The following is a 15,089-nucleotide window of genomic DNA, read 5'->3' on the forward strand; positions in this document are numbered from 1 at the left end:
GCAGGGATATGATCTTTTATAATGCCATAATAAATTAAAATCATATGTCAACACACAAGGCTCTCCAGTACTTATCTGGTTTAATCCACATTGCCTTGCTGAGTTCAACAAATCATTCAAACTGTAAATGATATAAGCCATAAATTGTCTCTTTTGCTAATACTGGTTCCCCTACAGCTTATAAACCTATATAAGGCTTACAAACTGCGTTACTGTGATGCTTTTTCAATTACACTCCTCTTGAATGAGCTTTCTGTTGTATGTTTTACCTTTAAAAAGTTGTTGTGTTGTAAAGTCATTATTCCTTTTAAAACGTCTACACTGACGTGTACAATATTTTATTTCGATGATGTTCCTTAGCATCACCACCAGTCCCAAGAATCAGACAATACTATTGTATACAATATTTGTCGAATGATGTTCTTTAGCATTACCATCAGCCCTTAGGGTATAGAATATAATAAATGTAATAAAGAATCATCATCAGCCCTAAAAAAGTTTGATAAGGAACTAAATGAATAACTAAACATTGTCATAGTTTATTATTAATTCTTGATTCTATTTGTAAAGGTTAAAGCCAACCCAACACTGTGACATCATTTTGGCTGACATCAGTGGTTTGATTCATTCACTGGTTTTAAGTGAGACTGTGGGGTTGATTTACTAAAATAGGCTGTTGAATTTGCAAGGGAATTTTCACCTTTTCAAGAGTTTTCCCTTAGCTTATTGAATAAGGTAAGACTATAATGACATGTACATGCAAAAGTACTGTTTTTTTTATTTTCATTAGAAAAAAGAATTCTTTGAAAAGTGTATTTATACCACATTCACTAAACTAAGAGATTTCCTTGCAATGTGAACAACATATTTGCCTTCAGTAAATCATTCCCTTTATCCCTTCTACATTTTTCAGCACTGTCCCTTCCACTGTAGTTGTAGTGAAAAGCAATGTAGTAAACAAAAAATGCAGAATCAAGTGCTAGATATTTGTAATTATTGGCTCCCTCTTGAAATTTGTGGCTCTCTCTTGCTGTCTCAGCCAATGAGGAGGCAGAAACCCAGGACAGCCGAGGTTGGGGCTCAGGTAAGTATTAGGGGGACTGGGGGCACTGCTGCACACAGAAGGTTTTTTACCTTCATGCATAGAATGCATGAAGGTAAAAAATCTTGAGCCTTTACAATCACTTTAAGCTAACTTAAAAAAAAAAGATATATTGCAAAATCAGTTTTATTTTCAATGTGCAAATATGCAATGTAAATGCTTAGGTGATCTTATTGTTTTTCTTTTTTTCTTTTCAGTTGTTCTTCAGGTCTGTGGTCTTGTGTTGTATCCAATCAAGTTTATTGAGACTGTAACTCTAAAGATATACCACGAATTCAACTGGGGCTATGGATTAGCATGGGGTGCAACAATATTTTCCTTTGGAGGTGCCATACTTTACTGCCTGAACCCCAAAAACTATGAGGACTACTACTAGATGTGTGAGGGGTAACAAAACAATAATTTACTCCAGTTTTTTATCTCCCTTTTCTAGAAGACATGTGGAGCATCAAGTAACCTGCTCAGTTGATTTCACTTTGACTTTCGGCTGCCAGAAATATAACCAGCTTTACGTTCATCCTACAAAAAAAAAAAAAAAAACACTGTAGAAAAAAGAATAATAAATCAAGGATACCAATAATTCCATAGCTAATTGATGCAATCTGCTACAATATTAACTTGTTTCTTCAGCAGAAGTAACAAAACTACAAAAGTGTAATTATAAACTGTATAAACTGTATAATGAAATTAGTACTGAATGGATGCCAAAGTCCTGCTGGGATTTCACAGATGAAGAATTCTTAAGAAATTTACCCCATACCAGACTGCGAGATCATCATGCTACAGGACCAGGCCCTGAAGAAACAAGATGCTGTGAAATTACTCTTGGAAGAATAATAGCCAATGGCCATGGTTGTTCACATTAGAATAATTTACAGAAATAGCAAAACACAAGAGTTTTCTTCAGCAGGAAAGTCTAACTTAGCAGTAAACCACAGCTCAGCCACATTTTTGAACATCCATGGAATATGCCCATCACTAGAGGCTAAACATTCAGCTTTGCTTGAAATACTAAAAATGGACATTTGTTTTCCATGAAAATAAAATAAAAATAGGTTTTTGGGTTTCTTTTGAACTGAGTACCTTAGCTAGGCTATAGCTAAGCCTAAAAAAGATAGCTAGTATGTCATTAGATTTTCGAGTAACTATTTTTTGAAGAAGGCTATGTATTTGGTATATTGTGTAGAATAAATGTTAATATAAATTGTCACTTCTGTTAAATAATATTTAGCAGTATTCATAATGAATGCAGAATTGTATTACTACATTCTGTGACCAAACTTTGCGTTTACTGTTTAATGTATCCAGAAATTTAGTTTGGCTAACCATAGCATGACCATTTGATTCATTACCATTAGATTTATCCATTTCATATTTACATATTGTTAAACATACAGTATATGCTGCTAACTTTAGAATGAGAAAACATGATGCCTAAGGTAATACGCTTGTTATGCTGTAGGCTGCCAGATAATAGGGATATGCTCTGAAGTAGTCACATATATAAGTAATTCAAATAAGAGTTACTTTTCACTTATAACTTAAATGGATTGGAGCATATAATTCTGCTTGTGTGCACCACCATCCATGCCTAAATGCACTGCTAACTCTAAGTATGAAAAAAACTATTTTTTTGAATGGCAACATATTGTTATGTTAATCATTGCTTACATCTAGCCCATATGACAGATATCTTGGTTGATCTCCTTTTTGCTAACAGTCTTATCTGTTTTATTCCACCTTAACCTGATCCTTACTATGTTATGGCCTCCAATTCTGTACTGTGCATGTAATCAGTAATAATCATTAATGTAAAAAATTGCTATGCTACAAGCAAAGTAACTTTAAAAATCCTCATAGAAATATAAGCATCCCAAATGACAGATTTATTTAACAAAGAAGAAGCAATTAACGGTTGAAGACCAAGGTAGGCCTATGCTGCTGTTTGTTCTGGGACCTAGTTGCAACAAGTGTTCAAGGGATGTGACTACTGTTGCTACACTACTTTGAATGCCATTTTCTATCTTTAGATGGGGGAAACTTCTCCACTGGTGGTTCAATATCTCATGATTTGGACCTCTGTGAAGCAGCCGCTTTGTGGCTGAAAAGAAGCAGCAAAAAAAGTTGCTGGAGCACTTGAAATCTCTAAATGTGGCGTTGCTTCAGGATCAGAAACTCATTAAAAGCAATGGACTTCTGAAGCTTGGGTTGTGTCATGTTAAAAAAGGCTGTGCAGCTGTGAGTGTTCTTGTTTCCTTTTTAGAGCCACCAAACATGTAAAAGGTGAGGATTCAAAGTACCCCAATTCACTGATATAGGGTATTTTCACATGACAACTGTAATTGAATGAATCAAAACATTTAAATGTGGGCAGTTAAACCGAATTTAGGTAATATACTGTTCATTTTTCTTTTTTTTTTTTAAATATAAAATGCAATTGAAGGGATGTATGTCTCACCAATAGTATCGCCAATGTGCTATACTTATCAACAAAACACATACATTTTAATAACAGATTATATGTGGGATTTTATCAGAATGGTAAATAATTTTGCACTAGGATTGCTATAAGTGAAGGAGTTAGGTTATATTATGACTGATAGATCATTTGATTAATATATATATTTAAATACTGGCATATTCTATTACATAAATCAGCAGGTATGAGATTATGTGCGGAAAAAATACAGCAAAGGTGTGGAAAGCATGGCAAGTATTTTGAGCTAAGCTTAAGTGAAAGGCAATACATGTATATTAACTTAAAAGGCACAGTATGTGAAATCAAATATCCCAGACATATATAAAACAACACCAATATAAGATATGTCAACTGAAATTTCAGATGTGTTTGTGATTGTAGATCCACTACAGCGGTCTTTATTTGGTGTAGTGGAGCAGTGCAGGACTAGATATGAATGAAATGTTACGTATACTGACATGATTGTGTTCCCTGTATACTGAAGGTCAAAATCTCAGCATTTTTATATAAATAGCCTATGTCTTTTTTTTTTTAGAATCAATTGATTCTGCTAAAGCTGTCTGCATTGAGTGACAGGATGTTAATGGGGTACCACCTTCTTCAGCAGCTATGCTTGGCATATGAATTGACAACAGAACAGGTTGGAAGCCTTTTAGTTGGCAGTGTATTATTCTCCCAAGAGGGAAGTGAGACTATTGGAGCCAGCCATGTACATGTAGGCTTGTACAATGGTGCCTGTCAGATAGGGGAACAAAGCTTGGGTGGTAACCTATTGTAGTATTTTAATCAGCATCCTAAACTAATCAATACCTTTTTAAAATTAACATGGTTGTTAGTGTGCAATGCAGCATTGAAGTATGTGCCTTTTATGTGTGAGCTTCTAGAGAATCATTTGTTTTACAAGACTGTCCAAATATTATCAAGGTTTGCATTTCTGACACATTGAAACTTATGTAACACAAATTATATAGTCTTAGGAAAGCCTGACCAAGTCAAACCTTGCATTATGTCATTGGCCTAGTAAAAAGACAATTTAAATCCACATCTGGATTTTGAATTTATAAATACACAAGGATTGAAAGTAGGCACAATAGTGCTAAATTAGTAGAAGCAACTAATACATTCTAACAATTAAAGGGCCCTTGACGTTTCTAATCCACTATTTTTACCTTTTCTTATGTTAAATAGTACATTTAAATTATACTTAATCTATTTGAGGACCCAGTTTTGTGAAGTGACAAGCATATGCAATATTCTGGTTGCTTGACACACCCCAATTGTTCAAGGGTTCTAAGCTTTCAAAATCTTTGACAGAACCTGTCTTCCTTTTTGTATGATATAAAATCAGTGTGTTTTGTAGCAGTCAGAATTGCCTTATAATTTAAAACCTTTGTTAAAATAATATAAGGTACATTGGTTGCAGAGGATGACACAGGCAAATCTTGTTTGAAACATGGCGATAAATTAGGTCTAATATTCTTTAGGTTTACGTTAATACATAGATGTACATTTACATGTATGAAAATACTAATATGACAAAGAGATAACAAAGTATCAATAAATGATTGTTTTCATTACATTTAGCACTAATAATATAGTCACAGCTACCAGTCTGCATTATATTGCACCAGACTCATACATGCTTTCCAGTATATAAGCACAGAATTTGTTTATTATTTTTAGTGATACTGTTGTGCAGTATGCAATACAGGTTAGCTTATAGAGAAAGAAAATATAGTTATAAAGGTGTATATAAAGAGAGATACAGCACATAAAATAGCTTTATGTTTCTTGCTTTGAATTTATATTTTAATCTGTAATAAAAACTTACGAGAAGTTGCGTTTTGATGTGAAAATACTGCAAAATCCACAAATGTTTATTTTTTACTAAATGTTTTTGAACAATGTTGAATCATGTACCTGAGGGCAGAATAGCTCCAAATAAAGAATATGTTCCAGCACCAGTCATTTTAGGCACTATTGGTTTTGCACACTAAATGGGGAGAGGGAGTTAGAGGATAGTAGAGCTTCTAAAACTCATTCTCTGTGCATAAAACATTTTCTATGTCCCTTATGAATCTACCGAAAACAGATGTCAGATAAGTATAGTGAGAATTGCATGAAGCTCTGTCTTTCCTCTCTTTTTGATTGTCAGATTATATAGCGGGGCCATTGTGGATGAAGATTATAAATCTCCTTCTTTTTGTCTATGCCTATGTTGATGTAATGGATAGAGAAAAGGTTTAAAGTATATGTCTGGGCAAAATAAAAAATAAAATGCATGCACATCTCTGTAATACATGCACATTTTCCATATGTATTGGGTTTTTTTTTAAATGTTGCAAGTTCAAGAAAATACCTTACATTTGTAAGTAAGCACCTAATGTCCTGTTTTTGCTGACAACAGTGTCCCTGCTGCACAGAAATCTCAAGTGGTGCTGCCAGCTCTGCCTAGTTCACTTATGCTGAACTACAGAGAACTTTATCCTCCTTTCCATAACATAAGGAGGTGGTGTTTTTAGTCCTTCAAAAGAGAATTGGACAGGGTTGATAACACTGCTTGGGATTTCACTCCCAACAGAGGAAAGGGGAACAGGGTGTTAGGAGCTCAGTGAATTTCTTGCAAGATCACTTGGTATTTTTCCCTACTTGCAGTATTTACTGGAGAAATGTGCATGTATTGCAGAGATGTACTGCCTATAGTGAAGTTGACTTACTGACTGATGTTAAGTCAGTAATCAGTACAATAGTTCTCATTTTGGAATAGTAATGGGTTAATGTTAAAAACCAACTCCAAGCGCAGCAATTTGTGTTTTTATCTTTAATTCTCACATTACCACTGTCATTTTCATTACTTCAGAAGCCCTCTTAGCACAAACATCGTCATTATGCTGCACTTTGTGAATGGGAAAGCAGAGCGAGGGGTAGAGTACAATAACAGAGCTGGTGTCGTTAATGAACACTTTTCCAATGCAGCAGGGAGCCAAAGGTGCAGCTCATATTACACATATTGGCAGCTTTCAGCAGAGCTTAGAGAGCTCCTGAAATAATACAAAAAATTACAGTATTAATGCAGAATGTAAAGTAAAAAAAAAAACATAAAAAAAAGCTCTGCCTGTATTCGGGATTTAACTCTAGTAGAAAATATTAGGAATTAGAAAATAGCAATAATTTTTTTCTAATTCCTTTCACTTAATATCACATTATATACTGTAAATCAGTCCTAATGCAATGATGCTTATATACAACTCTCAGTGTGGGCGGCTGGGCATGCAACTTGCAACGCAGTCTGTCTACTGTCAATGGTGCAATCACTGTACTTACTATAACTTCACTACTGGAATGACACAAGTGTTGCTTGAACTATTGTCTCTTGCTTTTTTTAATCCCCTAAATTTGTACTCTAGTTAAAAATTTGTTAAGTTCCACATTTTGACATTTTTGTTAGCGCCCACAAACTGATAATACAGCATCTGAATTTGCTAATCAAAATTTGTAGAAACACAAGTACACTTTCATTGTAAAAAATAACAAAACAAAAACTAGATGCTCAGTCCCAAAATATTTATATACCTCACCAATGAAAATCGAGCTAAATCTTTTGAAAACCACGTAAAGCACTTTAAATGGAATTACAGCAGCACTACAAAAACAAATCTTGTCCTGAAATCAATTGTTCTTGTAATTCTCTGTGTACAACACTAAAAGCAACTATTACTGTGAGATGTTTGCTGGAGTAGTAAGCCAGAATATAAGATTCATATACAATTCTAAGAGCATTTTACAAAGCTTTTGTAATTTAAAGAGGTGACTAAGTCAACATATAGATATAATGCTTTCTTTTCTTCTAGATATAACAAATATATCTAATTTTTGTTCATTTCAACAAATCCTTTTTTTTAAATACATTAGTTTTTAGGTTTTTCATTTAACAATATTAAATACAAATGTCTGCATTCCCTTTGTCTGAAACTGATCCTAAAAACACACATTTATATTCTACAGTAAAAGCTAAACTGCAAGACATATCATATTAAAGCTGGCCATACATTAGCGGAGTTTTATTAAAACATGTTGACTTTAAGATGTTTGTTTGATTTTCTAATCTCACATGGGATCAAAACAACATTTGTGATGAGAAAATGTAATGGAGCAGGCTGGATGTTTTATTTTTTTTTAAAGAATGAGTTTCTAACAGTAAATGTGGTTTTGGAGAGGGAAAGTCCATTCACTCCATTGTTGAATGTTAACAGCAAACATTTTTTGGTGCACTTTCAAAAGACATTTGTCAAGTCATCAAATGTAGTGATAGAAATATTCATACTGGTTTGAGGTTGGCTTAAGTCACATGACTGTTCTGAAAAAGGTGCATGCAGGAATAGGCTGCCATGCCTTCATCTAGCTTCCAGTCCGTACTAGTGTAGGGAGTGTAGCAAACCCTCTAAGGCCCCTTCCACCCACTCTGCCAGGAGTCTGCTTGCTCAGAACAGGATCTGTCTGCTGATTCCCACTGAGCAGGCAGATGGCTGGTCTGTGTCCACTCCGCTAATGCAAAGCAGACATGGACACAGCCCATTCTCCTCTATGGGCCGGGGGGGGGTCAGATGTAAAGGGTCCTTTTACACCCAACTGCCATCCAGTGCAGTAGATGGAAGGGGAACAGATCCCCATCCATCTGTTTTTAGCAGATCGGATTGGATGTAGGCGGGTGTAAACGTAACCTACCATTTATAGGGGTTGTGTTGTGCATACTGGGAAATGAATGCCTAAAAAAAGTTCTTAACAGGACTATGTTCATGCAAATTCACTAAAAACAAGCCCTATATTGTAACAGCTTGTTTCTGTACACATTTCTCATAGGTGCAGACTAGAAAAAGTTTTCATATGAAAGCAAAATATTTTTTTCAGTGGTTCAAATATAATGTGGGATATTTTTTCCTAATCATTTAAAATTATTTAGATTTGGAAATGTGTCAGTAAGAAGAAAATGCATATATGTGTCAAAATCTGACATAATTGTGCATTTTGATTGTACATAACCGAATTCTGATAGCCCTGTTATGCCACTTAAAAATATACCTATTTGATATATACTGTATATATATATATATATATTATTTTTCTTTGTAGTGTACAACAATAAAAAAAATCAAAGGGAGCACTCAATAATACACAAGATAAACACATGGATGAGTCTATAGCCTCAGTACTGAGTCCATAGTCTTAAAACTACTCTCCAGGCCATGCACATGTATTGCTGTTGCTTTTCTGGTGTGCCAGTTACAATCAATGTGGGGAATAGCACATGTCCATTCATTCAGTTTAGTCTTTTAAATCTAGTGCACCTATGTAAACCTGTCATAAACTTAGCGTTTCTTACCAAGCTTAAAAATGAGAAAATGTGTTAAATTCTGTTACCTTAAAGTGATTGTAAAGGCTCAAGGTATGCAGATATTCTATGCATGAAGGTAAAAAACTTTATGTGTGCAGCACTGACCCCACCCCCCGAAACATACCTGAGCCCGATCCAGCAATGTGTACTAGAGCCTCAGCTCTCCCTGTTCTCTCCCTCCTTATTGGCTGAGACCGCAGCAGTAGCCATTGGCTCCTGCTACTGTCAATGACAGCCAGCGAGCCAATGAGAAGAAAACATGGGCGGGGCGAGGTTGAGTCATGCTCAGCATGTCAATGGACACAGAGAGCAGCAGCTAAGAAGCAAGCCTGCTCAGGTGCCCCCATAGAAAGCTGATTTCTATGGGGCCACTAGGCAGGAGGGAGGGGCCTGGAGTGCCAGCAGGGGATCCAAGAAGAGGAGGATTGGAATTGCTCTGTGCAAAACTATTGCACAGTGCAGGTTAAAAAATCCAAACCTTTAATGTCACTTTAAAGGAAAATGCTTTATTACACTGTTCAACAAATTTTTATTTTTTGCCAGTTTTGGAAACAAAAGGATCCATTTCTTAATGAATTTCACATTCTGAGTTCAAATATAACAATGAAATTTGTCAATTGGCTCTAGTTTTTCTGTAAACAGAAAGTTTTCTACTATAGGCGTAATGACTACATAATGCACAATAATTATATAGATAGATGTCTTTCCACAAATATAAAGCAAGTCATATTGACTACATAACAAAGCCTAAATGGCATAATATATTGCATAGGATTACCAAGAAAAATTATAGACATAAGCTAAGTTGAATCATTTTAATACTTAGGATTCTCACTAGTTTTGTCTTCAGTTTGTGTCGGTTTTGCTTCTCTTGGCTTTTCTCTTGTATTCGAGGAAAGGGCTATCTCTTACAACTGCACGTGACTACACGCTTCAGGTTCTTCCTCACTTGACTCAACCACGAAGGATTCTGGTGCTTTAGGAATTGGTAGCCCCTCTCCATGAGGAACTGGACGTATTGCCGATGGAATATTTGGATAGTGCACAGATAACTTTTTCTTCTTATTTAGCCCTTTTACAATTGGAGGCACCATACAAAAGTAACAATTACTAACATGATCTGTTGGCTCTCTCCAAATCATTGGCACAGCGAAAGGCATAGATGCCTTTTTTCCATTCAACCATTGCTCCAGTGCCGTCCCACAAGAATTGCAGCATATATGTGGTGCCCAGCTCTTGTCCTGGCATCCTATCTTGCAGCCAAAATACAAGTTGTAGGCTTTCTTAATCATTCCTGTTATCCTCCTTTTTTGTGAGATAAAAGTTATTTCACCGCAGATATAGCAGAAATTATCTGCTTTATTCACACAAGTTCGAGGCATTACTGAGTAGCCTATATAAGCATAAAACAAAATGTAAAGACGCTGTCGAACTACAATCAGCTACAGATACTGCAGCTTTTATGCAGTGAAGTGATGCAATTAAAGGCTAATATTGCATCATCTCAGTATACATGCAATTTTCTATTGGTCACCAGTATCAATTGCGCAATATGCAGCTGAAGTTGCATCATAATTTTGAATGGCTTACGTCATTAGATGGGTGAATATATCATGGAAACTAGAGCCAATCAACATTTTTTAGGGTCATTTTCGTTTTCAGCACCCCAAAATTATGTAAGATTAGCTAATTTTATGCCCAAAACTTTTTACCTGTTGAACAGTGTTATCAACAAACGTTCAGTAGAGCCAGAGATATTTGCAGCTAAAATTCTTGATTTCTCAAGAAAAAGGGCATTTCTAGTCTTTGCTGTTCTCAGGCCTCCTTACTTGTCAGTGAGACCATTTGTAACACTAAAGTATCAATAGGCAGCCTTGAGGGGACAGGGTCAGATTCATTTTTATATAGGAAAAATTGATATTTGCTTATAAATTTATTTACCCATATCTCTGGCTCTGCTGGTCATTTTGAAATGCAGTTTTTCCTAAAGATAGCTTTTTCTTACGCATTTTATTCACCAATTTTTTATTTCCCAAGTTTGTGTCAGGCTTATTTTAACCAGTATGTTTATTTTAGGTGTTGTAAATGAAAATAATTTATTTTAATATGTCCGTTCTGATATTTTTGTGTTTTAAAGTTATTTGATACTAGAATAAAGTAAAATATACAACTTTTTTTCTGGAAATTATTAAGAATAAAATATAAATAGGGCCTAATATCACTTGCCCATTTTGATGCTACAAAACCCTTGCATTTTGTTGCATGAAAAGTTATGTCAAATAAAAATCCCATTCCTTTCTATTTGGCTGGTTTACTTTCTATACTGCATGCACACGGAACTGTGTCGTGCCGTAACCTTTTTATTTGTTAACTAGTCATCCAAAGTAAACTATCCCAGACTTCCAACTACCACAGAAGGTCATGGGAAATCATATAATGCATATAGCTGCTATAGTAAGCAAGCATCCATTCCCTGCAAGATAGGGTGAACATTATTGTTTTGTTATACTATAACATAGCCATATATATAACATACTCAGTCCCAATAAAGTGGCTGTACACATTTTGAATACTGATAGGTATAACCCACAGTAAAGCTAACTATCACACATATGCATACACATGTCCAAGCATAGGTAGCTTTATATTTTTAATAAAATTGCTTTGTGTAGCTGAAATGTTCATTTTATTACATCATATGTTTTTTTTTTGTTTTTTTTTTACTGTTTACACATTTATTTTCACTAAAGTATGTTGAAAAAGCTACTATGTGAATTGGAAACATTAGCTATGTAGTACATGAAGGCAGAGTTGCATATATTTTGTTATGGAAAAAAAATGCTCGCTAAAATGCTCATTGCACCATTGTATATCATTATTCAGTATAAAAACAGTATCACATGTAACTGGTAAATATACTTAGTTTTCTGATAAATGGTACTTTACAATGAGAAATTATAAATGGAAGTTAGTTTTCTTTTCAAATATTTTTATTGTCTCTAATTGTATTATTTTAAACAGTAAGTATATATATTTGAAAATAGAACTGATTCTTTAAATTGATAGAGCCTATATTGTATGCAAAAAAAAAGGTTTAGATAATGCTCCCTTCTGTGTTTTCCTGGACAGTTCATTCTCTGTATGTTCTTAATTAGATGAGCTTTATACCTGCAGCTTTACCAGTTGGTGTGCTTATTGATCCTGTCCTTGTTCTAAATCACAATATACTTAGTTTGTAAACACTTTGCTTTATTATTATTTCAATTTAACAATAAACCCAAATTGTTACAAGAATGACAGGAGGGCAACTTATTTTGATTCGTAAGGTGTAACATGTTTATGTGCCAATAGAAGAAATAAAAACTAGATTCAACTCTTGCACAAATATGTTAAAGTTTGTAATTGCAATTAAAAAGGAATATAGAGAGAATTATCTGTGTGAAACAAAGCATATATATATATATATATATATATATATATATATATATATATACAGTGGGGATCGAAAGTTTGGGCACCCCAGCTAAAACTTTGTATTAATGTGCATAAAGAAGCCAAGGAAAGATGGAAAAATCTCCAAAAGGCATCAAATTACAGATTAGACATTCTTATAATATGTCAACAAAAGTTAGATTTTATTTCCATCATTTACACTTTCAAAATAACAGAAAACAAAAAAATGGCGTCTGCAAAAGTTTGGGCACCCTGCAGAGTTAATATCTTGTACTGCCCCCTTTGGCAAGTATCACAGCTTGTAAACGCTTTTTGTAGCCAGCCAAGAGTCTTTCAATTCTTGTTTGAGGTACCTTTGCCCATTCTTCCTTACAAAAATCTTCCAGTTCTTTGAGATTTCTGGCCTGTCTGTCACGCACTGCTCTTTTAAGGTCTATCCATAGATTTTCAATTATGTTGAGGTCAGGAGATTGTGAAGGCCATGGCAAAACCTTCAGTTTTCGCCTCTTGATGTAATCCCCCATGGATTTTGAGGTGTGTTTAGGATCATTATCCATTTGTAGAAGCCATCCTCTCTTTAACTTCAGCTTTTTCACAGATGGCATCAAGTTACCATCCAAAATTTGCTGAAATTTTATTGAATCCATTTTTCCTTCTACTCGTGAGATGTTCCCTGTGCCACTGGCTGCAACACAACCCCAAAGCATGATTGATCCAACCCCATGCTTAACAGTTGGACAGAGGTTCTTTTCATTAAATTCTGTGCCCCTTCTTCTCCAAACGTACCTTTGCTCATTCCAGCCAAAAAGTTCAATTTTAACCTCATCGGTCCACAGAACTTGTTTCCAAAATGCATCAGGCTTGTCTATATGTTCATTTGCAAAGTTCAAACGATGATTTTTGAGGTGAGAACGTAGAAGAGGTTTTATTCTGATGACTCTTCCATGAAGACCATATTTGTGCAAGTATCTCTTTATAGTGGAATAGTGTACCACAACTCCAGTGTCTGCCAGATCTTTCTGGAGGGATCGTGCAGTCAAACGTGGGTTTTGAATTGTTTTTCTCACAATCCTGCGAGCTGTTCTGTCTGATATTTTTCTTGGTCTTCCAGATCTTGCTTTAAATTCCACTGTTCCTGATGACTGCCATTTCTTAATTACATTCCGCACAGAGGATATTGACATCTGAAAACGCTTTGCTATCTTCTTATAGCCTTCTCCAGCTTTGTGAGCGTCAACTATTTTCAGTTTCAGTTTTCTAGACAACTGCTTAGAAGGACCCATGGTGCTGATTGTTGGGGCAAGGTCAGATGAGTCTGGGCATTTAAAACCTTTGAGATTGACATCACCTGGTCTTCCCAAACGATGATTGAGAACAATCCATGACACTGGCAGGTCTCAGCTTTGCAAAGGGGACAGTGCATGCTATAAATTCTGCAGGATGCCCAAAGTTTTGCAGACGCCATTTTTTTGTTTTCTGTTATTTTGAAAGTGTAAATGATGGAAATAAAATCTAACTTTTGTTGACATATCATAAGAATGTCTAATCTGTAATTTGATGCCTTTTGGAGATTTTTTCATCTTTCCTTGGCTTCTTTATGCACATTAATACAAATTTTTAGCTGGGGTGCCCAAACTTTCGATCCCCACTGTATATATATATATATATATATATATATATATATATGGCATAGCATATGACTTTATAATAAGAAACATGAAATTAACTGACTGGTAAGTGAAACCCAATCTTATAACTAGCAATGTAATTTATTCAGACTGTATTTTTGTACAGAACAGTATACACTAACCTATTGCCTCTGTGTCCTCGATAATGCCTAATACTGTGCCTAGAGATTTAATTTCTGTCTACAAAATAAAATATATTTGAAATTGTGCATCCTTTTTTGATTCTGTTCATTGAACATTTTTTTTTTTACTTTAAACCATGCTTATAAATGATAATGTGGACTGGTCTATATTTAAAGGAGAATCCCACTTTCATTAAACAAATTCATATACATATATATACTATATTGCCAAAAGTATTGGGATGCCTGCCTTTACACACACATGAACTTTAATGGCATCCTGATCTTAGTCCATAGGGTTCAATATTGTTGGCCCACCCTTTGCAGCGATAACAGCTTCAACTCCTCTGGGAAGGCTGTCCAAAAGGTTTAGTAGTGTGTCTATGGAAATGTTTGACCATTCTTCCAGAAATGCATTTGTGAGGTCAGGCACTGATGTCGGACGAGAAGGCCTGACTTGCGTTCTCCACTCTAATTCATCCCAAAGGTGTTCTATCGGGTTGAGCTCAGTCAAATTCCTCCTCCCCAAACTCACTCATCCATGTTTTTATGGACCTTGCTTTGTGTACTGGACCTTGCTTTGTGTACTGGTGCACAGTCATTTTGGAACAGGAAGGGGCCATCCCCAAACTGTTCCCACAAAGTTGGGGGCATGAAATTGTCCAAAATGTCTTAGTATGCTGACGCCTTAAGAGTTCCCTTCACTGGAACTAAGGGACCAAGCCAAACCCCTGAAAAGCAACCTCACACCATAATCCCCCCTCCACCTAACTTTACACTTGGCACAATGCAGTCAGGCAAGTACCATTCTCCTGGCAACTGCCAAGCCCAGACATGTCCATCGGATTGCCCG

General features: G+C 35.4%; 1 protein-coding gene across 1 annotated transcript in view; it reads left to right on the forward strand.

The window, feature by feature from the left end:
• Positions 1-12,358, forward strand: part of TMEM47 (transmembrane protein 47) — a 141,787-nt gene extending 129,429 nt beyond the window's left edge. Inside the window, exon 3 of the mRNA XM_089653004.1 lies at positions 1,300-12,358. Coding sequence (XP_089509130.1) covers positions 1,300-1,478 — 179 coding nt within the window. The 3' untranslated portion in view covers positions 1,479-12,358. The remainder of the gene's footprint in view (positions 1-1,299) is intronic.
• Positions 12,359-15,089: the final 2,731 nt, after the last annotated feature.

This window comes from Staurois parvus, unplaced genomic scaffold, assembly GCF_062004578.1.
Source record: "Staurois parvus isolate SC_StPar_1 unplaced genomic scaffold, SC_StPar_1.0 ptg000696l, whole genome shotgun sequence".
Lineage (NCBI taxonomy): Eukaryota > Metazoa > Chordata > Amphibia > Anura > Ranidae > Staurois > Staurois parvus.